The sequence below is a fragment of the Coffea arabica genome, chromosome 4c, assembly GCF_036785885.1.
Source record: "Coffea arabica cultivar ET-39 chromosome 4c, Coffea Arabica ET-39 HiFi, whole genome shotgun sequence".
Lineage (NCBI taxonomy): Eukaryota > Viridiplantae > Streptophyta > Magnoliopsida > Gentianales > Rubiaceae > Coffea > Coffea arabica.
In genome coordinates, this window is record NC_092316.1 from 7879125 (window position 1) to 7905169 (window position 26045).

At 35.0% G+C, this 26045-nt stretch overlaps 1 protein-coding gene across 5 annotated transcripts; it reads left to right on the forward strand.

The window, feature by feature from the left end:
• Positions 1-5177: 5177 nt before the first annotated feature.
• On the forward strand, positions 5178-25808 carry LOC140005214 (DNA-directed RNA polymerase III subunit 2-like). 5 transcript variants are annotated; one of them, XM_072045822.1, is made up of 38 exons: positions 5178-5360; positions 5457-5538; positions 6029-6153; positions 6282-6374; positions 7691-7763; positions 7846-7936; positions 8042-8094; positions 8175-8239; positions 9161-9266; positions 9703-9813; positions 10384-10443; positions 11718-11750; positions 11833-11883; positions 11982-12080; positions 13225-13284; positions 13369-13461; positions 14733-14834; positions 15378-15488; positions 15581-15697; positions 16830-16946; positions 17264-17344; positions 17449-17553; positions 17626-17706; positions 17802-17933; positions 18020-18064; positions 18461-18538; positions 18604-18743; positions 18848-18938; positions 19399-19523; positions 19628-19763; positions 19855-19985; positions 20373-20498; positions 20574-20629; positions 21508-21578; positions 23163-23247; positions 23329-23432; positions 24898-25026; positions 25313-25808. In XM_072045822.1, exons 1-38 carry the CDS (start codon positions 5323-5325, stop codon positions 25361-25363), a joined length of 3447 nt encoding a protein of 1148 aa, XP_071901923.1. In that variant the 5' UTR covers positions 5178-5322; the 3' UTR covers positions 25364-25808. The 5 variants fall into 5 exon arrangements, 4 of the variants coding, with proteins under 4 accessions (XP_071901923.1, XP_071901925.1, XP_071901927.1 ...); XM_072045824.1 differs by lacking the exon at positions 11833-11883; XM_072045825.1 differs by lacking the exons at positions 5178-5360; positions 5457-5538 and having other exon boundaries at positions 6290-6374.
• Positions 25809-26045: the final 237 nt, after the last annotated feature.

The window sequence follows — 26045 nt, forward strand, 5'->3', positions numbered from 1 at the left end:
TGGATATGCCATGTAGGATCATGACATGGATGGTAAACCGTACGCGTGGAGGCCCACTTAGAAGCATGGGGGAGCATGATTGGCCACGACCCATCTCGATTGCTGCAGATGAGAGAAAGCTGAGGCGCAGCAAGACATTAGCTTTCTCCACGCGCCGCAAACTATCGAGCTGGTAATACTCGCTCTTTCAGATCGACACGTGTAACAATTTCAGAAGGTCTCTTCGCTGTAAAGGAACAAGATTTGTATATTTACGAGATTGCCATCGCTGCATCGATCACGTTCCTACAGAAAAGAATGGCGATTGTGGGATACACTGATTGGCGAGAGAGTACGGATAGGGTCTATACAGTGTTTTTTTTTTTTGGTCACTTTATTTGTTCGCATTTACTTTTTTTCAGAGATGGTACAATGTTTATTTTTTTAGTTTAATCAAAGTCATTAATTTATGCTCGTAGTATTGTTAGAATCGTTCATCAATTAATACAATTGGAGAAAGAAAGAGAGTACTAGAGCGGCATATATACATATATATATATACATATATTTTTTTTGTGCAATTGGGCAAAAATAATTTTATCCTTTTACAATATCAATGACAACATATTAATTAATAATCAATCTGTCTAACGGGTGTCCTATGACACTCGTTAAGATGGTGTTATATTTTTTAAATATAAGATTAATTATGAAAAGTAAATAAATACAAAAAAAAGTATATAAGATTAAATAAATAAAATATATAAATGTAATAGAAAATAATAATTATAAATATATATATATGTGTGTGGTAGGTTAGATGAATATTAGATCTATTAACGCGTGCTCTTACGAATTGAATCCGTTAGAAAAATCCACTAATAATATACTAGACATTTTAGTTGCCAAGAAACGTGCCGAAAAGGTAAGACACGTCCTTGGTCCGTGGAACCTATAGATTTACAAGTACTTTGAAATAAAAAATTTGATAAATAAGCAACTAAAAAAATTTTACTAGTAAAAGCACATATAATATGATTTATAATCCGCACAATTTTACCAAGTTTTATCAAATAATATGCCAATATGGAAATATATCTTCATCAAACATCAGAAAAATGAAATAATAAAGATTTATCTTTCTATAAATGCTAATGTCTCATGAACAGTATTTTTTTTTGGGGGGCTCTGTTTGGTTGATCTTTAATTGACCATAGCTCAAAATAGAATGCCTTGAAATGTTTTAAATACTCTACCAAGGCGGTATTTGTTTTCTACTTCACACATACAAATAAGTAAAAAATATAACACGTCAATGGATTCACCAACCGGTAATATTTATGGATACAACAAAAATTTGGGTAGACCCTGAATTTGTAAATCGCGTAGTTCAATTAATGTCACATTTTCAATTTTTGAATCAGCGAGATGGTGTGACAAAATTTGAATCACACGGCCTCTGTATAAGTATAAACTGGTTGTTGTTTGTGGACACGCTTATAAAAAACATTAGTACTACTATTTAGCTTTTGTTAGCATATTATACTAGTATTATAGTATATAGTACTAGTTTAATTTATTTGCATTTATAATCTACAACTTTCTTTATTGTGCTACACCCCAAGTAAACTTTTGGCCTTATAATGCACTACTAATATATCAAAGGAATGGCGCAGTGACTAGTGGGTAGTGGGTGGTGACAACTCTCATTCGCATGATTGCCCTTTTGGCTATAATTGTTAACAGTGTTAGTAGGGTCCCAGCTGGTGAAATGGGGACATGGCCAATCCAATTCTGATCTTCTCTGAATATACACTACTGACCAAGTGACCAGCTTAATTAAAGGGCACAGAGAGAGAAGGTGCAATTTTGATGTGCACTTGGAATAGGGGAAAGAAATCAGGAAAAGGGAATCAAGTCTTGGAATGAACAGAGACGGCATTAACTAAGCATCTTTCGATGGTTTGTCTCCTTTCATTTTTCGTTTTTAGTGTCTGTATTTAAGGAAAAAGTCACAAGAACATGTTTAAGATTCTACACCATTTGTTAAATAACAACTGTTTTTTTTTTTTTTTTTGGGTTTGTAACAATTAGCTCAGCAATGCTTTCGAAAACTTCCTGGTTTGTTGATCCCGTTTGAATTGCTATTTTTTGATTTTTTTTAATTAAAAAAAGGTACTGTAATAATTTAATGTGTGTGAGATAAAAATATAATTACGAAGATAAAAAGTACTATTATAAAATTTTTTCATGAAGAAACTGCAATCTAAACTAGGCTCTACGAGCCTTCTTCCCATTGTTTTAAATTCCTTCATCCTAATTGTAACACATTTACTCGAAACTTTGTATAAAAGTATGACATGGACTATGGATGTCTAGATTTCAGAATTTTCTTGTACTCGTATTTGGATTTAATTATTCCCTTAAATATAATTGGATGAAAGTCCCATAGACATCTTTTAATTTAAACGATGAAATCGAGTCTTTACTTGGACCAATGATAGCTTAAACAAGGGAATCATTTGATAAGTGTACCACAATAGAATGCATGGATAGGTCATAGGTGTTTCAAATAAAAAAGGTATTCTTTTCAAGCACTATTGCTACTGTGTTTAATAAATTTGTTGCCACTTTTTCATACAATATAAAATTTACTTTTATAATAATCACCTTTGTTCCTACTTACCCCTTAATGGTGAGAGTTTAATTAATTAATTATATATATATATATCAAATTCAAAGCCTTGTTTGGAAGACTAGTTTTTTGTCAAGTTTGTCTGCTACAAGTTTTTTAAATCTTAGTTACAATAACCTCAAAAAACATTTCAAAGTTTTTAAACTATACACTTCAAAATATAAAAAAAAACACATTTCAAATTTTTTTATAAAAATCTTCTACAGTAAATTACAGTAAAATTTTAAACAAATACTCAAAAAACTCACTTACCAGACGGGATCCAAGTTTCTTTCAAGTCCCAATTAACCAACTTTTATATCTGCAAGAACCTATTCAATGTAGTTGACATCATGAATTTTGCATGTGAATCCATTAGTAAGAATTTCAGATATTCATTGACACGATGCTGTGGAGTTAACAAGAAGGTGTGAAGTTCAATATATTCTTTTCATGATTTCCATCAAACACAGTAGTGTCTCTCTTTTTGCTCCAAAAAACACACAATTGTTTTTCCCTTCTTGTTGTATGTGTGCGTTTGTTGGGGGGGTGAAAGTGAAACACACAAAGATTAATTGGAGGTAACGACAGATCACAGCTCAGTCAAATTTGGGTTCGTTGCATTTGTCTTCTTTTTTTTTTTTTTTTTGTTTGAGAGGAAAGGCATTAGATATCATGAAATCCACCTTTCCTGATAGCAGGAAAAAGAAGTCCAAAAGTTACTAAAGATATGATGAACATATGCCAATGGTGGAAGATTACTACAGATGAAAGCAACCAAGCACTTGATTGCTGTCAATCAGTGGAATCCATGCATGTTCAGAAAATTGTTTTCATGGTTCATGTGCTCGAACGCATTGCAAAGCACTTGGCAAGGACTCTTTTAACTTAAAGCTATGAATGGATTTTACTTGTCAGGAAAGAACCGAAGAAAAGATGCAGAAGTAGGATAAATTGATAGAGAGGTCTAATGGGATGAAGTAGATAGGCAGACACAGATAACTTTCGTGGATGTCAGCCCTTTTCTAAATACAGTATATAAATATTGGCATAGAACAAGAATTGAGGACAGATACACGAGAAAGGAAGAAAATTGTGGGAATGACAAGAATTGGGATGTCTGTATATGGTTAGGTGTCACGAACGTGTGGAAAAATCAAAGACATATATATATATATATATCAAGAAGGGAGAAAATTGTAGGAATAGCAACCGTCCAAAAGTTAAATACGATGCCTATTCTTGATGATTTTGAGGCAGAAAACATATGTGATGGGATGTTTTCTGTCGTGAAAAAGATGCAACTCCCTTTTTTCCTCATAGGCTTTTCTTTGAGGAATTTGCTTAGGGGCTTGGGCTGGGTGCATCCGCGTCGATGCTGCATTCTCTCTCTCTCTCTCTCTTTGCGGCAGGAAAAAATTTGGGGGGTTCACCTCTAGTCATCGTCATAGATTCACATATAATAGCCTGTTTCGAAGCCAAGTTTTTTATCAAGTTTGTCTGTTAGTACAAGTTTTTAAAAAACTTTAGTTCCAGTAATCTCAAAAAAATTTTTAAAGTTTTTAAACTAATGTACTTCAAAATATTTAAAAAAAATACACACTTTAAAAAATTTTTTTAAAAACTTTTACAGTAAAGTACAGTAAAAAAGTTACAGACAAACACTAAAAAAACTCACATTTCAAACGGTTAGATCGCTCGCCAACACATTTCTGATATCGGCAGCGAAATTTAAATACACGCGATCTTTTGTGAAAAGGTGGCTCGCGTTTATCAACTGAACCAACTTGTGTTTACGCATTTTTTTTTTCCTCTTTTAAGTGAAGTGACCTTGGGAGGAGGCAGGAACAAGTTAAAAAGGCATCATCGTCTAGTGGCCTAATATTTAGTTGGTTTGGCGTACACGAAAAGTGAGCAAGCGTAGTAGTTCTTAGGTAGGGGTCACCGAGCGATTGCAGATTATTTTGTTGTTAGTCTTAATCAATGGGGACTCGGAGACTCACATCGGTCTCGCCATCGCTATTGCTTCTTAGGAAAAACGCACAATATGTAAACTCCAAATAAAAAGTAGCAAATTTTGAAAAACTACGCTCAATTGATAGAGACATTTTTAATTGACCAATGAACAGTTTGTTAGTTCCAAACCCTCATCCTAACCTTTTGTCCTCCCAAGGTTAAGTCTGAAATGAGCACAAGAAACAAAAAAGAACGCGCGCAAGACCTTAAAACATGGGAAGTTTGGGCCAGCTACCATAGCACAAGGCCCAAGTCTCAAAAGACACAGAGAACATCAAATCATGTCGAAAAGGGTTGAGCGCTTAATTTGGGCTATATCTATAAAATGTTGAACGTTTGTGGAAAAAAAAAAGCTGAATTTGGGCTATAAAGAGAAGAAGAATAGAGGAAAGCGTTGATGAAACAAAAGCGAGAGCCCAAAATGGCATATTCAACCGACGCAGCACGAAACCGATTTCAGGCCCAAATCAACTAATCATGAACATTAATTCATAATCTCTAAAGTATTGGTACTAATCTATTTACAAAATTAAGCAGGGGAGGAAAGTAAACTGAGGGTTTAGGAGGGTTTATACAACTGTCTATGAACAAGCTGCTTTCATTCAATTCTTTTTGGCAATACTGAGAAAAAGAAAAAAAAGGGCTCAATCAAGATGGTAGCAAACGAGGGCCTCCATAATCAACCTCAATGGTACTTAATGCATTTTTTTCCTTAAATATATTGAAGTTATAAACATGTTTATGTTTTGATTTTGATGTTAATGGTGGTATCGTTTATGCAATTCAGGTCAGGAATCGATAAACAGTTTCTTGCTACCCCTGTAAAGTCTGCTGTGGACAAATTCCAGCTACTTCCCGAGTTTTTGAAGGTACTTGTTGCTTTATTTTTAAAGGGCTTTTTGATTTTCTGTTGCTGAAGTTTTGCTCTTTGACTCCTTTTGCTTTCCCTTTATTTTTATTGCAACTGTTGAAAAGACAGGCAAAAAATAAAAAGAATACCAATTTATGTGTTTAAATTCCTGGTTTGTCGTTTTTTATTGGTAAAAGTTTCAATTTTGCACTCCAAATGCCAAGGCCGTGTCGATGCAATTTGAATTTGGTAAAAGTTTCAAAACGAAAGAAAAGGGTATTTTGTTACATTGGAATGTAAATCTTTACTAAATAAAAGGAGAATTTTGAAGGAGAAACACTATTTTAACATGTTTTACCTGAAAAACTGACATTTATTTTTGTAAAAACGTGAATGGAAGTTTTAAGAACATTTTTGTTTGAGTCAGGTGGCAATTTTAGGTAAGTTGTTTCTTTCTAATTATAATGCAAAATGGTACTATAGTTGTGGTAAATTTCTTGGCATTGTAGGTGAGAGGGTTGGTGAAGCAGCATTTGGATTCCTTCAATTACTTTGTTAGGACGGAGATAAAAAAGATTGTGCATGCAAACAATGAAATCAGATCATCGAAAAAGGATGAAAATGTTTACCTAAGGTGAAAATGGTGTCCAATTCTCACTTTTTATTATAAAGTTAAAAGTTTTATCAGTTTTTCTTTGATTGAAGTTTAAAGAGTTATTGTGTTTCTTTGTCTCTGTCTTCCATTTGTTCTGATTGTGAAAGATACAAAGATGTGCGCATTGGCGAGCCCTCAATGATAATTGATGGTGTAACAGAAAAGCTCAGTCCACACAAGTGTCGCCTCTCTGATACTACGTAAGTATCTGAAACTTGAAGACATACATTTAGGTTTTGTTCAGTGAGACGAGGTTTCGAAACAACAGACTTATGGAGCTTTAAATTAGCTTCTGACTATCATAAAGCTTATAGAAGAGGAGAAAGTTCATTCTATCACCTTATCTTGTTTTAATTCTAAATTATCGGTCAAAAGTACATTTGCTATGTAGATTTACAGAGATTGCATCTACATCTAACTTGCACTAGTTTAATGATGCCCTAAGGAGTTTGCTTTAGGATGTATTGATGAATGGGAAGAACAATCCAAGTATATTGCTGTTGTTGTGAGTTTTTGGAATAGAGTGAAAGTTTCGTTATGTTTTATGTTTTAGAAAAGTATCCAATGGAATTTGTTGTCATGTTATTTCACATTGCCATGAATAAACTAACATTAATGGCAGATTATTTGACTTCTGTCAGTACTGCTCTGTTGGATCCAGAGCTTTTAGAGGAACTCATTTGATGGGACATTAGTCAAGTTGACTTCAGGAGGAGTCCTGAGTGGCTTGGCTGAACCTATTTAGACATGCTCTGTGGTTCAAGTTCAGGGTTCAATAGAAGTGGAATGAAATTGACATGTGTTTGACAGTTTCTTTCGAACCTCTTTGCTATTTTAATTTAAGACAATATCCATTATTTCTCTTTTTGATTAAGCAATGAGTTTTGATTTCCAAAATTAGAAGTAGCTTCAGAGACTGATATGCAGCACATAAATATACTTGATATATCTTGTAGTGGTTCTCTTTTATCTGGGGCCACGTGGTGTGAGATTCCTTTTGATGCACGGAGGGGAAGATGAAAAACATGATCAATGTAATACTTCATTACTACAGTTGGGTGACTATGGATCTGCACTGAGGCTGACCAGTGTGAGAAAGGTTCTTAAGCAGGGGGAGACATGTTCTCAAGTAGGATGAGTGTGGCATTGGTACCAATTTGCATTTACTTGGGGATCTTTTGCTTGCCCATTTGACTCCTCAGCCTCTTGCCTTTTGTTCTTTGGGTGAAATTTTGTAGTTACAGTTACAGTGTGTGTTATTCTGCAGCATATACTGAATTTCATGAATCAAGTGGTTCTTAATTTATGTATCAAAACATGTGGGATATATATATGATCATGATGATCTACAATTAGGGTTTCCTTTCAGATAGATACTCAGCTGAAAGTTTGAACTTGTTCCTCCAATTCTTTTTGTTATTATACTCAAATTTCTGGCTTCTGAGGGTAGTCGCATCGTAATTTTGACATTTTCCTTCAATTGATTTCTTTCTCTTATGGTTGCCATAAACTTCAGTTATGCAGCTCCAATATTGGTAACAATAGAATATACTACTGGGAGTGGTCAAAATACTTCCGTACAAACGAAGGTACTTTTTTGACGTCTGAGATTTCTGACAATGACAGTAAGGCACATCTTTTTGTACGTAAAATTAATTTTTTTATTTGCAGAAAGATGTTGTTATTGGAAGGATGCCTATCATGCTGAGAAGTTGTTGCTGTGTTTTGTATGGAAAGGATGAAGAAGAACTGGCAAGGCTTGGTAAGTTTTCTCTTTTCCAAGAAAGATGTAGCTCTTTGTCTGAACAAACTTGGCATGTTAGTGGACAATGACTGCACAATTACTAGCTTCCCGGATTCGTTGTAGGTGAGTGCCCACTTGATCCAGGAGGCTATTTTGTTATCAAAGGAACAGAGAAGGTGATATTCTTCTGCCTTTGTAGTTTATTTTCAGTGAGTATATTGTCAGTTGTGGTGCTAAATCTGATGAACTGTACCAGGTGATTTTAATTCAAGAACAACTTTCAAAGAACAGGATAATTATTGATGCTGATAAGAAGGGCTGGTGAGTATTTTTACAATTCTCAAGTTGTTGTTTACTGTTCATTTTTGGATTAATCCTCCCTTTGTGTGTTCTCATTTAAACCCTTTTGTTCTTGTGTTTTTCTTTTATCAATATTTGTTGATTTCTTGCTTCAAAGTTTTGATTGGGTTTTGTGAATGCTAAGTCTCATTTGCTTGGTTGAAATCATTGTATAATTTGTGTCTGGCTTGTGATCCTGGGGCATATAGGCTTCTGTATGCCTTGATTAGTATGAACTTTTTTGCTTACTAATGTTTATACAGTTTTACTTATATTCTTTGCTTACAAACTCCACCTTTTAGTGAAAAGAGACTCATTTATGTTTGAGGTGCTTGAGAACTTCAGGGAACTTTTGAAATTTTTTATGCTAAGTGTTTTCAATTTTAGTATATCTTCTCATGTTTCAAATGATAGAACCTGCAACTTAGATAGCTTAGTTAAACTGTCAGACCATGCAGATCTCATTCACTTTCTTTACTTGAATCATTTTATTTGCAGTGTATTATCTTTGTTTATTCTCTTGACCAAACAAACCTGAAATTTTTAGGAATAATTCACTTGTCAAAAGTCACACTTTTAGCATTTGTGTATATGGATTAGTGTGCTTTAAAATAACGAATTCAATCCTATGTTTATCATTCGTCTCTTACTATTCTAACGAATTTATTGTTGATTTCAGAGCAAAGAGTAACATTATAAACATTGGACTTTAATTTTGAGTTTAATGCATTGACTCAGCAATAGGTTCATTCACTTAAAATCTGGAATCACCAAGAAAAATAGCTGTATATATTTCTATTAATCTTTCATAAGTTGAATAATTCTTATTTTACGTTTTTAAAAAAATTTGTATCCTGTTTTAACCTTTGCATGTATCTGTTTGGCCGATTATTTCTTCTGCAGTGTGCAAGCATCTGTTACTAGCAGTACTGCAGCTACAAAAAGTAAAACAGTCATCAAAATGGAGAAGGAGAAGATATATCTATACCTTAATCAGTTTAAAAGCAAGGTTATTCTTCCACCTTACTATTAGAGTATGTTTAGGTTAGAGAATCACTCAACAACAAAGAAAAAGCGAAACATATGGTGTGGAAAAGGGCTGTGGTGGAAAAGAATGTAAACAATTACTAATTTTTCTTCTGGAATCAAGGTTATTTGATGTCTATATGCAAATGATTGATTGAAATGGTCTTCTTTTTTGTTCTGTCCAATTTTGGCATGGATAGGAAATTATGCTTCATTAACTAAGCTATCCTACTCTCTCTCTCCATGTTCTTCCATTTGCTTTTCACCTCTCACAAGATTGACCTAAACATTAAGAGCTGCCTCCTCCTATTCCTACTAATTTTCTTTCATTCCAATTATAACCACCCAAATATCTCTAAATTTTTATAGTATATTCTGCTTATTACCGTTTGCGTTGTCTTTCAAACTTCCTTTTGCAGGTTCCTATAATGGTGGTTATGAAGGCTATGGGCATGGAGAGTGATCAGGAGGTTGTCCAAATGATTGGAAGAGATCCACGTTATAGTGCATTGCTGTTGCCTTCCATTGAGGTAGAACAGTACATGATATTTATTGTTTTAATTGATGTCCATTATAAATATACCTCCTGCAGTTCTATTTTCCTTCCACCTCTGTGCTATAGATATTTTATTCTCTCCCTTTTTGTGCATATTTTAGTTCTTAGTTTCCAGTGTGGGATATTCCCAAGTCGTCTTCACTTTCATTCTAAATAATTTGAGCTTTTTTGGCCTGTATACTATGTCCTTTTGAGAGGGCATGGTGTTTGGAAATCTGTTAGTCTATTTAACCTTGTGAAACTTATTCTAGTTGCAAGATAGACTCAATGTTGTAACATCCACCCTGTACTTTTGCAGAATTAATGAGATAAAATAGTTTAATTAGTTTTCTTTTCATGTGTTATTTCCTCAAGAGTTAGACAGACAACCAAGAAATGCTTTAAGGTCAAGAGTGTTATGATGACAAGCATTCTATGTCTTGTGTTTCAACCATCAGCATCTTCTATGAATATTTAGATTCTCAATGGATGTTTCTTTAATTATTTTTTTAGTTTTCATACTTTAGAAATTCTCAATTGTGTTCTAATGCATTATTCGTTTCAGGAATGTGCAAAAGCAAATGTATATACACAACACCATGCCCTGGAATACCTTGAGAAGCAGGTTTGCTTTCTTGGTGGATTTCTGGAGATTTGCCATCAATATTTTCATCTCTTGTTGGATGCCAAATTAATTTTACATTAAAAAAATTCTGTTTTTCAGTTTTCCGAATGCATTGCTTCAAAATCTCCATTAAGATGGAATAAGAAAATTGGGGAGATTAAAATGAGTACTTGATTTTAAACGCAAAGCAAATGTGGGTTGTTTTCTCCTTGGAGTGGAGTTTATTTGTCGTGGCAAAGGTTTTAAAGATCTCCTGAGCTGATCTCTCTTCATGAGAAATAGAAGTGCAGGAGGAATTGGGAACCATTCTTTGGATGTCATTTCTGGTTATGTTTTGACTGTGAGGGGAAGAAATTTTTTTTATATCAAACAGAAATCTTTAGAACCCTTGTTACTCAGGATGCAGAATTTATATAGCAAACTTTTTTTTTTCTGGTTCGTTGCACTCCAGTAATAAATTATGAAATGGCGCTTTATGGTATAACTTTTTTTTTGAGTGGGTTTTTATCTCTGGTGCCATTGATAGAGCATTTTGCTAAGCCCTTCCAGGGAGAAGAAATGGCAAAGTTGGTAGGAGAAAAAGCAACTAGCCACTTGCTCAACTAGTTTATGAGACCAGATTTATTTTTTTCTGGTTCATTGCACTCCAGTAATAAATTATGAAATGGAGCTTTATGTTATAACTTATTTTTGAGTGGGTTTTTATCTCTGGTGCCATTGATAGAGCATTTGGGGAGAAGAAACAGCAAAATTGGTAGGAGAAAAAGCAGCTAGCCACTTGCTCGTCTAGTTTATGAGACCAGATTTAGGTGTGAAACTAGGTTCCTTGGAACATAACTATTGAATTCTACAGATTTAGGTGTGAAACTAGGCTCCTTGGAACATACAATTGAATTCTTAGTGTGACGTTAATATAGGTTGCTAGTAGGGGTTCATTTATGTTAGGACCCTTTCTTCTTTTAGTTTAGCCCAAAAATATTAGGCTAAACTAGTTTCAATCTCAGAAACCCTTTTATTGTGAGGCAGCATCTGTTATTCATTGGTAAAAGTGGTACCCCCGTGAAAAAGATGCCCAAATTTATAATTGCAGTTAAATATATGCTGTTTTATCCTAAAATATATTTCACCAATACAAATATGTTATCCAATCTAAATTGCTGTGTCAATTTTCTTCCCTTCAGTCTTGGTAAAATAGTTCTAGTATTTTTCTTAATTGACATCATCTTCTTTTCCTATGCTTTTTGTTTTTACATAGTTCTTTTCACATATTGCAGGTTAAACAATTGCCATATGCTTATGCTCCAGTTGTAAGTGTATTTAGTTTTGCTTTGCCCCGTAGATTTCTTGAATCTAGTTTTCCCTTCATTAAAATCTTTTTCATATTGGTAGGAAAAAAGAGCTCTCAGTATCCTTCGAGACATATTTATTGCCAACATTCCTGTAAGAAATGTTCCAAAATTGTGAATTTGAATACAAGGTTCTAGGTGTTTGTTTCAGATCTTTTTTCTGTTTCTCTGTTTCACTGTCTCTTTCTTTAGGTGCGTCAATATAATTTTCGTTCAAAATGCATCTATGTTGCTGTAATGTTGAGACGCATGATGGAAGCAATATTGAATAAAGATGCAATGGATGATAAGGTACTATATCCACTAACTGGTTGTCTTTTCCCTGTAACTTGTGAAGGTTTATGATTATCAGCCTATTTTACTTGATTAATCAACTAAAGTAACAATGATGATAGTCCGCAGCTGCAAATCAGAAACTTTTTTGCACCACGTGAAGGGCAAAAACATGTATTTCATGTGCTTATTTATTAGCTGCACTTAAAAATTTGTGATAATAGATGAATGGCAGAAACATGCATTTGATATGCTTATCTAATAACTACACTAAAAGTATGTGATCATTTACAACTTAGCTCTGGGTCTTCTCTCTAGATAAAAAATGTACATCAGTAAATGATTCAAAGCATGGTGAAACTTATGGAGAAGTCTCTCGAACTTCAATTTGAGAAATAGCTTTTCACCAAATGAATTATATGGTTGGAAGTCTCCAAATTCCTATTTATGATGCAAACATTTTCTCTATGACAAAACCTGTTATTCACTCTGGGAAAGATTTTTCTGATTCTTCAAAGGCTCTAGTTCCCTTCAACATACTCGAACTTGCAAGGAATGTGGTGACTGACCCATCTTACAATTCTGTTATTAGTCTTGCTCTATAATCCCATTTTTTTATAGTAGGATATCCGAGAGAGAGCTTTTTAGTTTGGTCTACTAATCTTGGTACTTGATCCTTGCATACTTGCCTTGATGTTTGACATATCAGGTTTGTAGAACACGTCACTGATTCCTGTCTTGAACCCTTTCTCCCCAGGGTTAGCTCCAATTTTCTTATGTTGTATTGGTGCTACTGACAAAAGAACGATTATGAAGGTCCTTACTGTGAACGCTGATTCATCATTTTATAATGATGCTTAAGCACTCTTTCAGTTTTCCTCTGAAAACAAATATTTGCTCTAAGGCTAGCATGGAGCAAGTTACCCTACAAAATTTCTGCTATTTTTATTTAGTTGGATATGAAGTGCTAATGGTTCTATACCAGAACTATGCTGTTTAAAATAGAAAGTTTGATGTAAAAATTAGGTCTTTAATGCTTATGTTGTATGTACCACTGGTGGATCTCCCTTCTATATTTTATTTAAATGCTAAAAGCTCTGATGCAATGAGATAAACTTATACTTAAACCTGGTGTTAATGCTTTGAAATGTAATTGTTGTAGGATTATGTGGGGAACAAACGATTGGAGCTGTCTGGGCAATTGCTGTCTTTGCTTTTTGAGGTAAATTATTTTGAATCCTGTATATATCATAATATACATCCTTTGTATGGTGGTACTATGTCTCATTCAGCACATGCATTGCAGGACTTGTTCAAGACGATGAATGATGAAGTGAGGAAGACTATAGATGCTATCCTATCAAAGACAAGCCGTTCTAGCCGCTTTGACATGTCTCAGGTATATTTTCCTAAACATTCCTGCTGAGTTTACATTTCTGAGAAAAGGATGTTATTATTAAGGTTTACTGTGTGCCTGATGGTCAGGCTCCTTGTTCTTTACCCGTCTTTTAACTTTGAGAAAGTGATTTCCAAAGTGGTAAAAGAAATGTGACAAATCAAAGTGCAGAGTTTTGTCTACAGATGCAAGTGATTTATTGCTGATTGAGGGGACTTTCATCCCAAATTCTCATGTGGCTGATACAGCCAAATTAAGCTATGCTTTAATCTGTTCTAAGTTAACTGGGTTTGTTCGACTTTTTTCTCTCAAAGCCAAGCTGTTCTAGCCATGTTGACATGTTTCAGGTCTATTTTCCTAAACATCCTTGCCGACTTTAAATTTCTGAGAAAGGATGTTATATTGTTAACGTTTCCTTTGTGCCTGATGCTCAGGTTGCTTGTTTTAAACCCTTCCTTTAACTTTGAGAAAATGATTTCCAAAGCGGTAAAAGAAATGTGACAAATCAAAGTGCATAGCATTGTCTACAGATGCAAGTGATGTATTGCAGAGTGAGGGAACTTTTTCCCCGAATTTTCATAGGGCTGATACAGCCAAATTAAGCTATGTTTTCATCTGCTGGGACTCAACTGGGTTGTCTGACTCTTTTCTCTCAATTTGGCCTTTGAAAATCAGTATTTTGATTCATGGATTCACCAATGTGCTTGATCTGTTAGCCATGCTCATTTTTCTTTTAAGTGTGCAAAAGAGATATAAAAAACAGGTAAGTTCTGTATTTGCCTTCTGTGATGATGATTGGCAGGCAGTCATTGTTAAACTATTATATGTCTTACAATTGCTGGCTCACATAGGATTGATTCTTTTTCAAAATGACCTAGCGAATGCTTTTTTTTTTTCTCCAAAATTTACGACAAAATGAGATTTCTTTGGATGAGAATCGCATTGCTGATTGGTTTGGCTCTGGGCGTTGATCAAAACTACTTTTACATCTTTAGTGTTGTGTTGTTTACTTCCTTTTATACTTTACAATTTAAGTACTATATTTCTTATCAAACGTATCATGTACTGTTTGAAGTTAATATTCATCTCCATGAGGATCCTAATTATGTCATACCTTAAGAAATAAAAAAAAAAAAGAAGAAATTGGCTTAATAAAATGATGCTGACAATAATTTGTTTGAATTTCATAACTCTTTTTTTTGCATTTACGCATGCACTTAACAAGTGAGAACCATCTGGTGACTTACTTTCTGCTTGTCTTATTCTGCTTGCAGTACATAGTGAAAGATAGCATTACTGTTGGTCTAGAAAGGACCCTTTCTACTGGCAACTGGGATGTCAAGCGATTTAGGATGCACCGAAAAGGCATGACACAGGTATTTATTTTCTTATCAACCCATAGGGGATCATATGAGCGTTGTCCCTGGGAGTCTTGCTATTGCTGTTCACATCAAACTCTGTACCGCTTTATCTATGTTTCCTGAGAGTTTGACATCATTAAAAAGGGACAATATCTCTCAACTGTGCCAGAAGATTTAAAATTCATAACTAACTGAACAGCTGATATTAGTTTCAGATGCAGGAGGATTTTTGCTAACGAATATGTCTGTTAGCTTTGAATAACTAAGTATTTTACATAATGTAAACTTCACAGCTAATGTATACAGCAAACAGTTTGTCTTACATTTTGCCATCCGCACTCATGCATATGTGTAACTGCAAAACTTGCATTATCCACAATCTGGTCCACAAAATTTGAAGAATCAGAAGACATTTTTTTCGAAAACTCTTGTGCTTGTAGAAATAATTGACAGACACATTCATCTGACTTGTAATTTTTGAAAGTTCAGCTACCCTTTTGAGAGATTCTTCCAAGAAGAAATATTAAGTATAATGGAGTTGACTCCTTTTCACAACAGGTTGTGGCTAGACTTTCCTATATTGGATCACTGGGTCACATGACAAAGATCTCTCCACAGTTTGAGAAGTCCAGGAAAGTTAGTGGACCTAGAGCCTTGCAACCTAGCCAGGTGAGTCTGATGTTCATCCAATACTATGTCACTTAGGTACAATCATGTATTGCATAAATTCTTTCTTAGCTGTTGTTGAAACTATACTGCAGTGGGGAATGCTTTGCCCCTGTGACACTCCAGAAGGTGAAGCTTGTGGATTGGTGAAAAATTTGGCCTTGATGACTCATGTTACAACTGATGAAGAGGAAGGCCCAATTAGTTCTCTGGTACAGTTTCTTTTTCTTCAAACCATGACCATCTTGAATGAAAGCATCTTCTCAGAAGATACAACTGCATGTGCATATAACTGAAATGCATATGCATACAATTGGACTTCTTGAACTTGGTCTTTTGGTATTTCACCTTGAGGTAGCATGATATGATTGCTTGGCACGTACCTACATGGTTGCTACAGTGAAAGTACTAACTATTCTACTTGATCTTGAACCTTAGAAGTACTTGTAATGGAGTATGATGCTGTATGCGCTGCAAAATCTCTATCACTAGTTATGCTCATATCTCTTGCATTTGCTTGTAGGCATATTTGGAAATGAAATTCCACATCTTTGTGATCAACATTGTAAAATTGCATATGGTTTTTCAAAAATTCATGGCAACTGCTGCTAGTTATTTGTCTTTTGACTAGCATTAGCATACTACTCTTAGCTACTAATCATATTCTGCTGTCATATCATTAAATTTTCCTTTGCTGCTCTTGGTGGTTCCAAATAAGCATTTTCTTTATCTGGTTTCAGATAAATTGTGAGCCTTAGAACAGCTAATTATTGGATCATTCAGTTGTTTTTTTAGTTTCTAAGCATCAATAGACCAATCAAGAATAGATGAGTCCTTGAGTAATTGGGAAGAAAAAAACATTTCTACAGCTGCAACTTTTTCATTCAAATATAAAAGTGCAGATATCATGTGGTATCATCAACTTTCTGGAGTGTGACTTTTTAGCCTCTAATCTTCTGCTTGGCTATTTATGCATGGCCATGCAGATTTAACATAATTTATTCATAACTTTATTATGTTTTTAAATTTAGGAAAGTGATTTTTCAAAGCTGAAGCTTCATTTTTAGTCAAATTGAAACTAGATTGTGTTTAAGAACTTAATGCTGTAGTGCTAGTGGAAGTAAGTGCAGTGTTTGATTGGATTTTAACTTGGATATGATGTCAGAAAAGGGAAAGCAAGGTTACAAGGTGTGGTGATGGTGACATTTACTAGTTATCGGTCTTGTAAATAGCTATATAATATTGTGGATCCTTTTTGATCTTATTATAATGTCAATTAAGTATGCGTGCCTTCATCTGTTTATCATAATTTATGTTAAAGGTTTGGCATTCTTTGTGGATCAGTGCTACTCTTTGGGGGTTGAAGACCTAGAACTACTATCCGGAGAAGAGCTTCACATGCCGAACTCATTTTTGATCATATTGAATGGTCTTATTCTTGGAAAGCACAGGAAGCCACAGGTAGATTAATACAATATTCTCGATAAACTGTACATACTAAAAGAGATGCTCTTTATGCATATCATTTGAACTACTGGCACTGGTTAAAGTTTTTTGAATCTAACAGTGATAGCTTATGATAGTGCTCCAGTCAAGTAATGAAGCTTTATATCTCAAAATAAAGACAGGATGGACATGTACTAAGTTGTCAATATTCTGTCAATTGAGTTGATTGGATTGTAGGGAATTGTTGCTGTTCAATTTATATATGGATACTAATTCATGCTTATATAGGTCTCTCCTAACTGTTTTACCTTGTTTGGTGAATCTAAATTTAGCGTTTTGCAAGTGCAATGAGAAAATTACGGAGGGCTGGTAAAATTGGTGAGTTCGTGAGCATTTTTGTGAATGAAAAACAGGTATTCTTTGACGCTATGCTTTGCTTTACCTTTGTTTCTGCTCTGACTATGGTTAAAGTGATTTTACATAGATGAGTAAACCTTAAGAAAGAATTCTCTTGCAGCATTGTGTTTATATTGCTTCAGATGGAGGCCGTGTTTGTCGTCCACTTGTTATTGCTGACAAAGGTGTATCTCGAATTAAGGAACACCATATGAAGGAGTTGAAGGTAACTCTTTTAACTAGCATGTATTTTCTAGCAACATTGTCTATCACCTTACCAAAATTTGATTGCTTGTAGGATGGAGTCCGCACCTTTGACAGTTTTCTAAGGGAGGGCTTGATAGAGTACCTTGATGTTAATGAGGAGAACAATGCTCTGGTTTGTAATTCCATTCTAATATTGATGCAGTTTTCATGAAGACCACTTATTTTAATACAGTCATACTTACTGCTGCAAGATTATGCATTAAACAGATTGCTTTGTATGAAGGAGAGGCTACACCAGAAACAACACATATTGAAATAGAGCCTTTTACCATCCTTGGTGTTTGCGCAGGTTTAATTCCCTATCCACATCATAATCAGTCCCCTAGAAATACCTATCAGGTAGACTCATTTTTCTGTATCATTGTGAATATTTGTATATCAGAGGACTATAAAAGAAATTACAGATTTTCTTATAATGTTTGTAGTGTGCTATGGGAAAACAAGCAATGGGCAATATTGCTTACAACCAGGCAAGTAGATATTGACTTCACGTGTATTCAAATGAGGAGTTGTCCAAAAGTGTGCAATTAATGTTGGAGACTTCAATTTTTAACTCTAATTTTCTTTTTCTTCATTATCTGTTTGGATTTTCATTGTTTGACACTAGGGAGCTATAGTTTGGATATGTTGGTTTCAGTTGATATTCTTGTCATGGCTCTCTATACCTGATGTTGTCCTTGAAATATGGACAAACAGATGAAGTAGCTGCACTTTTTTCTGTTGGCATTTCTGAGAAAATAATCCCTCTATATTCTTATAATTAAGTAGTTAAATTTGTTTCTAAGGTCCTTAATCCACAATGTGTTGAGTTAATACTGCTGAGTGTGATTATGTTTACTCCTACTAACCCGGTACTATTTTTGTAGTTACGTCGAATGGATACGTTAATCTACCTTTTGGTATATCCTCAACGACCATTGCTGACAACCAGAACAATTGAACTGGTGCGTATGCATTACTCACATGTGTTGTGTAATCCATGCCATGGAACTAACAATTTGAGTTTCAGGTTGGATATGATAAGCTAGGAGCTGGGCAGAATGCAACGGTAGCAGTGATGAGTTATAGCGGTTATGACATAGAAGATGCAATAGTTATGAACAAATCATCCCTAGATCGTGGTTTTGGTCGTTGCATTGTGATGAAAAAGTATATATCATAAAATACTTTTTTCAATACTTTTGCAAGTCGAATATGTAAAAATTTTTGTTGAGCTTCTAGAATGATTTTCATTTTCTTTTTCTTGAAAACAGAATGTCAGCTATAGTTCAGAAGTACGAGAATGGCACATCTGATAGAATAATCAGACCTCAACGTGAGCGGTATGATCCAGAAAAGTTGCAGGTGTGATATTAGTGCAAGATTAAGGTTAACTAAGACTAGTTGAGTTTGGAAATTATGTATTTGGAAATCCTTGCTTTAGAAGATATTCTTGATCAAACTGAACTGCTGTTACATCATATTGCCTTTGAAACTTGGCATTTGAAGCAGCCTACAGGAATTTTAATGGTATAACGACAATATTTGGTCTGGAGGACCGCCTGATGTTGCCATATTCTTCAATTTTTTTCCTGGCCGAGGTTCTCGTCTTAAAATGGCAATTGAGAAAGAATAAAACAAGAACTATTCTGACTATTGTCTGTTCACATTTTTTAACCATTGGTTGTTTCTGAATAGAGATAAATGGGCTTTAATGTTAAGACCTCATACCTTAATTTTGGCCTAAGATTCTTTTTCCTGCAGCTATAGTTTTACTTATTGAATTCAACATTAAATCGATGCTGAAATGTTATGTTGCATGCAGATTTTGGATGATGATGGACTAGCTTCTCCAGGAGAAATAATTAGACCCGATTATATCTATATCAATAAACAGTCCCCCGTAGTTACAAGAGGGCCTATCACATCACCAATGGGGCTACCAGATAGGTTTATGACTCAAAATCTTATTTACTAATATTTTTGTCTTTTATGGTCTGGATTACATGGATTGGATTACATGGATAAAGTTTGTTTTACTTGTACTATATCAGTGCGTACAAGCCAAGCATACAGACGTATAAAGGTCCTGAAGGCGAGACACCTGTTTTGGATAGAGTGTCTCTGTGCTCTGATAAGAACAATAATTTATGCATTAAATTTATGGTTCGACATACTCGTAGGCCTGAGGTATGAGACTTAAAGCTGAAGAACACACTTGTGATTAAGAATTAAGTTCTGTCTTTTGATTTGAGTAGTTATAAGCTTGTCCTTCAACCAGGTTGGTGACAAGTTTAGTAGCAGACATGGGCAAAAAGGTGTTTGTGGGACCATTGTCCAACAGGAAGATTTTCCATTTTCTGAACGTGGCATATGTCCTGATCTTATTATGAATCCTCATGGATTTCCAAGGTAGCCCAATCACTTTTTTTGTTCATTTGGTTCTTGTAGTCACTCTTGAATTTATTAGTTCCATTTAGTAGAGTGAGAAATGAATGTTCAAAAGACTGAAGTGCTCTGGAACTGTGATATGAAAGTCAATTGTATAGTATGTGCACCATTGGTACTCTTTCAGCTATTTTGTCAGTAAGATAGGAAAGAAGATATTTATTTTATCTGTTTTATGAGTTCATGGACTGCATATACATAATTTGTATCTATCTGAGAGTTATTTCTGCTTACTTTGTTTTGGTCTGTTTTGAGATCTTGAAATATATGATGTGAGTTTTCTATGTCTGAATTTTACAAGCACAATCTGTTATTTCCTAGTTGATGGTTAATGTCTGATGTTTGCACCAGCCGTATGACAGTTGGTAAGATGATAGAGCTTCTGGGGAGTAAAGCTGGAGTTTCATGTGGTAGGTTTCATTACGGCAGTGCATTCGGAGAACCTAGTGGTCATGCAGACAAAGTTGAAGCGATAAGGTGCTCTATAGCTCCTATACCAGTGTCTTACATATCCTGATTTTTGGTTTTTGACATATGCTTGTCTTTGAACAGTGAAACCCTTGTGAAACATGGCTTTAGCTACAATGGCAAAGACTTCATTTATTCAGGTCTGTTATTTTATGGTCAGTTATGCGATTAGTATTTTTTTGAAGAGTACTAGTGGAAACAGATTTGGTGAAGCATGAGGTAAACATTAGATATTCATCAGACAGTCCTAAATGAGCTGGATTGCCATTGTCTCAAGTTTATCAATATAATTATTATGACATAATGAGTGAGCAACTGCATTGGTGTTGGAAATTTGTCATTTGTTGTTTCTATCAAAATGCTTCATTCAAGATCCCAAGTTTAGTTGTAATCGGCATTTGGATAGATTACTTTGAAGTAGTTATAAGTAGTTTGGTACACTACTAAAGTGTAGTATTTACACAAATTTTTTTCAACTGCACAAACATTGTCAGTGCACCAATTATCGGTGGAAATAATTTGTTTTGTTGCACAACACATAGATGGCAAAAAATGTTTCCTTTATTAGATGACTATTGGTGCATCATTTTTGATGGAACATGATGACAAATTCTAGTAACAAAGAACATTTCTGGGATCTAAGGGAGTTTTGGAGAGTAGGAACAATTTGAAATGTTCTTGATTCCATCCATTCAATAGCGTATTTCTAACAAGGATTTTGTAGGATCACAAGTTCTTCTCTGAATTGAAAGTATTAGAAGGTAGATTGATGGGACAGTTAAATGATCTTGTTATGCAATTTGAATGAGAGAGTGGGCGATATGTCAAAAAAGTACATATTATCCTCGAAGCAGCCAAAATACATATTTGCCTCAATTAAAAACAGAGGATGTGATATTCGTCTTTTCTTGATGATTTCATGAGTCAGCATATGAAAATCGACATTTGTCTGTTGTGTTGTGTATTGATATTGTTCTGTTAAGTAGCCTGGTCATACATACAATTTCTCGTTTTCCAGGTATAACTGGCATGCCCTTACAGGCTTATATTTTTATGGGCCCAATATATTACCAGAAGCTGAAACACATGGTGAGAGTTTGATTCTTGTATGGTTTTTGTTCATTGGAGCTAATATTGGACAAAACTTATGCCTTGTGAAAAGTTACTACTTAATGTCTCTATTAGATCTAGTTTCTTCTATAAATTCAATATAACTGCCAAGAAATGGTTTGATCATGTGAAGTACCTTTTACCACAACATAAGACTATTTGTTCAGTGGAAAATACAATATATAGCTGCAAGGTTGAAGTTTGAACTCCATTTTATATTTTATGCAGCAGTGGCATGTGATATTGTGAGTTTTTTCTTTTTTATTGCTTTTGCATTCATTTCTTGATTATGGCATGTAAGTAATTGATTAAAATAATTGGATGCAAGAGCATGTGAGATGACACTCCATGAGATCCACTGGTTTTGTAGTTTGATTATTTTAATAAGCAAATAGGTTGGCGCCTTACAGCTGTTGTCATCTGAATGGTTGGATTTTGGTAAAAGTTGAGTAAACCCCATGCAGTTTTATAAGCATATATTACACAACACGATAAATTTCATAGTAACTTATGATACTCCATTATACTGCATTCTCCTTTCTTTGCTCTGATTTCTACTATTGTTTTGGGAGGGGTAGTGTAACAGAAAAGCTTCTTTTCTGGACAATTCACTTCCAATAACCAAAGAGATTCTTTTCTGAACAATTCTCTTCCGGTACTATATATTTAGAAAGAGGGAGACATGAGTCTTCTTCTTGTTTATATCTCCCTCATTTGCCCCTTAGGTGCAACTTCTTGCATAATTGCGTGTTCATCTCTCACTCTGTCTTTATGTGTGTCTGTGAGTCTCTCTCTATCCTAATGGACTTGGCTTGCCCAAAACATCAATGGCGTCATCCTGTTTTGGTTTTGAGCAAACTTTGAAACCCCTCTGCAATCCAAGCCTTAAAGCACCTTCTCAAACACAGGTCATAACCAGTGGCACCTTTTCTCTCCGTCTTGGAGCTCATTGTGCTGATTAGGATATCCCACTTAATACCTGAACCACAATTTAGGCATCTATTGCCATCACCAGAATATAATCTGTTCTCTCTTTCATGATGCCAACTCCATGACTGCCATAGCCTTGTTATCACCTTATGATCAGGACACCAACATTTTATCAATTTTACCACTGCTACTATCACTATATTCAGTCAGTACTATCAAGTTTTGTCTGCCAACCTGCAGAGCCTTCTCAGAAGCATCATCCGCCACACCTGCACCCTTTTTATGTCCACACTACTCAAGTTGACAGGATTCTTATGTTATTAAAAATGGGTTAACATGCTCGATAGGCTATGAGCTCTAGTATCATAAGTGTCTCTTCACAGGAACATCCACAAATTTGAGCAATGACTCTTCATGCTTTGTCAGCAGACATAAATATATGTTGACCTAAAGCATAAACTTCTTTTTTTTAAGCATGAAGTTGTCTCCTATTATATTAAGCCAGTAGCTATACACTGTATAGACAGCCATGTATATAGCCATTTTTTTGTTTAAACAGCATGTTGTACTCCCTTTCTGAATGATTAGAGAATTCTCTTCTTAAAGATACACACATTGTGTTTTGCCTACCAGGTTTTAGATAAAATGCATGCTCGAGGGAGTGGTCCCCGTGTGATGATTACAAGGCAACCAACAGAAGGAAGAAGTAGAAATGGAGGTCTAAATTTTGCTTGTCTTAATTGTTTTGCAGTTATTTTGCTGTTTGAAAATGTGTATTCTGATTCTTAAAACTTTTCAGGGCTCCGCGTGGGAGAAATGGAACGGGATTGTTTGATTGCTTATGGTGCTAGTATGTTAATATATGAGCGCTTAATGATTTCCAGTGATCCTTTTGAGGTTCAGGTGTGTCATAGACTCATAATTTAAAGATTTTTTTTCCTTGCTTTAATTGATTCTTCTATGGAAGTTGTTGGTTTCATTATCACTGGAGTCATCTTGCGTTATTATGTCAGAGCTGTTTTTTTTTTTTTTTTGTGGGTGATTTGATGGTTGTCTTCTTACTTTCCCACTGTCTTTTGTTTGTGATGGTCTTCATCACTATTAGTGTTTTCATCTCTAATAATTCCAAAAGATTGTCTGAGACTTAGTAAGTGGAAGTTATTTTTATATTTTAAGTCCTAATATTATCCAACATCATTCAATGTCATGTTAGTCAGTTTTTAATGTAAGTATTGGGCATGCAACAAAACTATCTCAGAACTACAGGTTTCTTTGTTTGGGACATTAGTATCAGGCAAATTGAGATAATGTTCGGCTCCAAGTGCCCTCAACTTGTAGAGAATGCAGGACCTGAATTTATTCACTTCAATTTTGGAGAGTTAGACATGCAATTCCCTAAAGATTGACAGCCTCTGAATATCATATACTTCAAGAGAAGCAATATCTGTGCTGATGCACTTGCAGGAAACTTCTTGTATTCTTAAGGAGGTCTTACATTGGCTCATTAATTTTATCTGCTTATTTTTTAGTTTTCTTGTGGTTGATCTTATGAGTACGTGTCATCCAAGGTATCTTACTGGTTAAATGGGACTTCAAGGTCCCTGAAAAATTACAATTTGGAGACATTCTTGCTGTTCTTTCTGGGAAAGGGTTCTCCTACCTGTTGAATAATGTACATAAGAGACTGAATATGTGGTGAGCGCTCTATTTTTCAAAAATCCTTATTTGGTGCTGAAATGGTCAAATTTGCATTTGCTGAAGCCAATTGGAGAGTGCCACATAAGCAGTGTACATTAGGAAAATGCTGAATTTGCCCGATATGGCATTCAATAAATATCTTCCCTCGAAATGCTGAATTTGACCAGTTCGGCACTTAAGATCCCTATTCTTAGTCTATGAGCTTTACTTTTAGCAGAAGCTGTAGTTCTAAGCCTAGGAGTCATGGAAAGCAGGAGATTCTTCTTTCTTCTTTTCCTTTTTCATTTGTAAAGTGTTCAGCATCTTTTCAATTCACTTTTGGAAGTATAAATGAAGCTAAGCTTGCAGGTGATCGTTTTCATTATAGGAGGCTGTTTGTCATAAGTTCCTTGCATTTTATAAGATGCCATGCACGATTTGTGTCGCTGTGACATTTATGGGTCATATGGTCCCAATTTGTCGTGTTCTTGTTACATGGAAGTTTGTTTGCCAACTTAGTTGCTGAAGTAAATTGAATTTGTTCTCGCTTCTAACTTCTGTTGGTTCCAGTCAGAACAATCAACAAAAATAATAGCTAAAATATTGGCTGTAGTGAAATTCATAATGGTTGTGTTAAACTTTAATCAATTTATTTAGTATATCAAGTAACTTTAAGTTGTCATTGTCACAGGTCTGCCGAAAATGTGGTTTACTGGGATATTATAATTATAAGCTGAAGACTGGCATTTGTTCGACATGCAAGAACGGAGATAACATATCTACTATGAAACTGCCATATGCATGCAAGCTCTTAATCCAGGTAAAATTGTGGACATTGATTAGGTATTGATGAGAAACTGGCAATTTTGTTCAATATCTACTAGCACTCGGTGTGCTATTATTGAAGTTCATTAAAGCTCTTTTTACTGGTCTACAACGGATGCAATATCTCAGTTTTCATCTGAGTCAGTAATATTAGCGGTGGAGGTTTGAGTTCCTTAAACAGACTGTCAAAACTTGGAGTTCTCATTTATCAGTGTGTTTGTTTTTGTTGCTTCCGTTCACGAATCACTGACTTGCACTTCGAATCTTTGTTGGTCTTCCAGGAACTTCAGTCCATGAATATTGTTCCTCGCCTAAAACTCACCGAGGCATAGATAGATTCCGTCTTCTTCAGCCACCAGCAAACTCCGAAGTGCATCAAGTTAAAACTGGAAGCCTGCTGATTACAGAGTTCCATGTTCCTGCTTGTTGCAATATACATATGTGCAACTGACTGAGGCATAGATTAATTCTTCTTCTTTTTCGACCAGAATACTTCAAACGAAGGGTCAAATTGCACTGAAAGATTGCTGGTTAGTTTTAGAGTTGTACGTTCTCTCCTGCTTGTTTGGAATAGCTGGGGAAGAAAATCTTCAAGGAAGGTCAAGCCATTTGCAGCTGAGGGTGCAAGAGACAAAAAAATATCTGCTGCTGATCGAGAAGGAGTAAGTAGCCCACAGATTTAAGAAAATATTACTCTACTACAAATGCGTGTAAAGCCTAAGGGTCTAATTTGGATATTGTAATCCCGTCTGCTATTATAAAATTTTGTGTACAAAATGGCTGATTTCTTTCTGTTCTTAATGTTTGTTTAACGGGCGTAAATTTCTTCAGCTGATAGTTATTCTTCCTTCAGTGTTCCAAGCTGGCATCAAAATAAGTTCTCATAATTATCAGCTATCACCATCACATCATGACGGTAAGGGACAAAATGACACGCGATGTAGCCATCTGCTGTTTTTATCTTTCTTTTAATCACGAACCAAAACATGAAAGTCCTTTTCGTGGATGAGTAAC

Bases quoted from the DNA above. Each gene is read 5' to 3' on its own strand.
- LOC140005214 (XM_072045822.1), top strand. From the start codon at position 5,323: ATGGTAGCAAACGAGGGCCTCCATAATCAACCTCAATG. The intron at 5,539-6,028 runs GTACTTGTTGCT...TTGGCATTGTAG, and splicing joins TACTTCCCGAGTTTTTGAAG to GTGAGAGGGTTGGTGAAGCA. The intron at 12,081-13,224 runs GTACTATATCCA...TAATTGTTGTAG, and splicing joins AAGATGCAATGGATGATAAG to GATTATGTGGGGAACAAACG.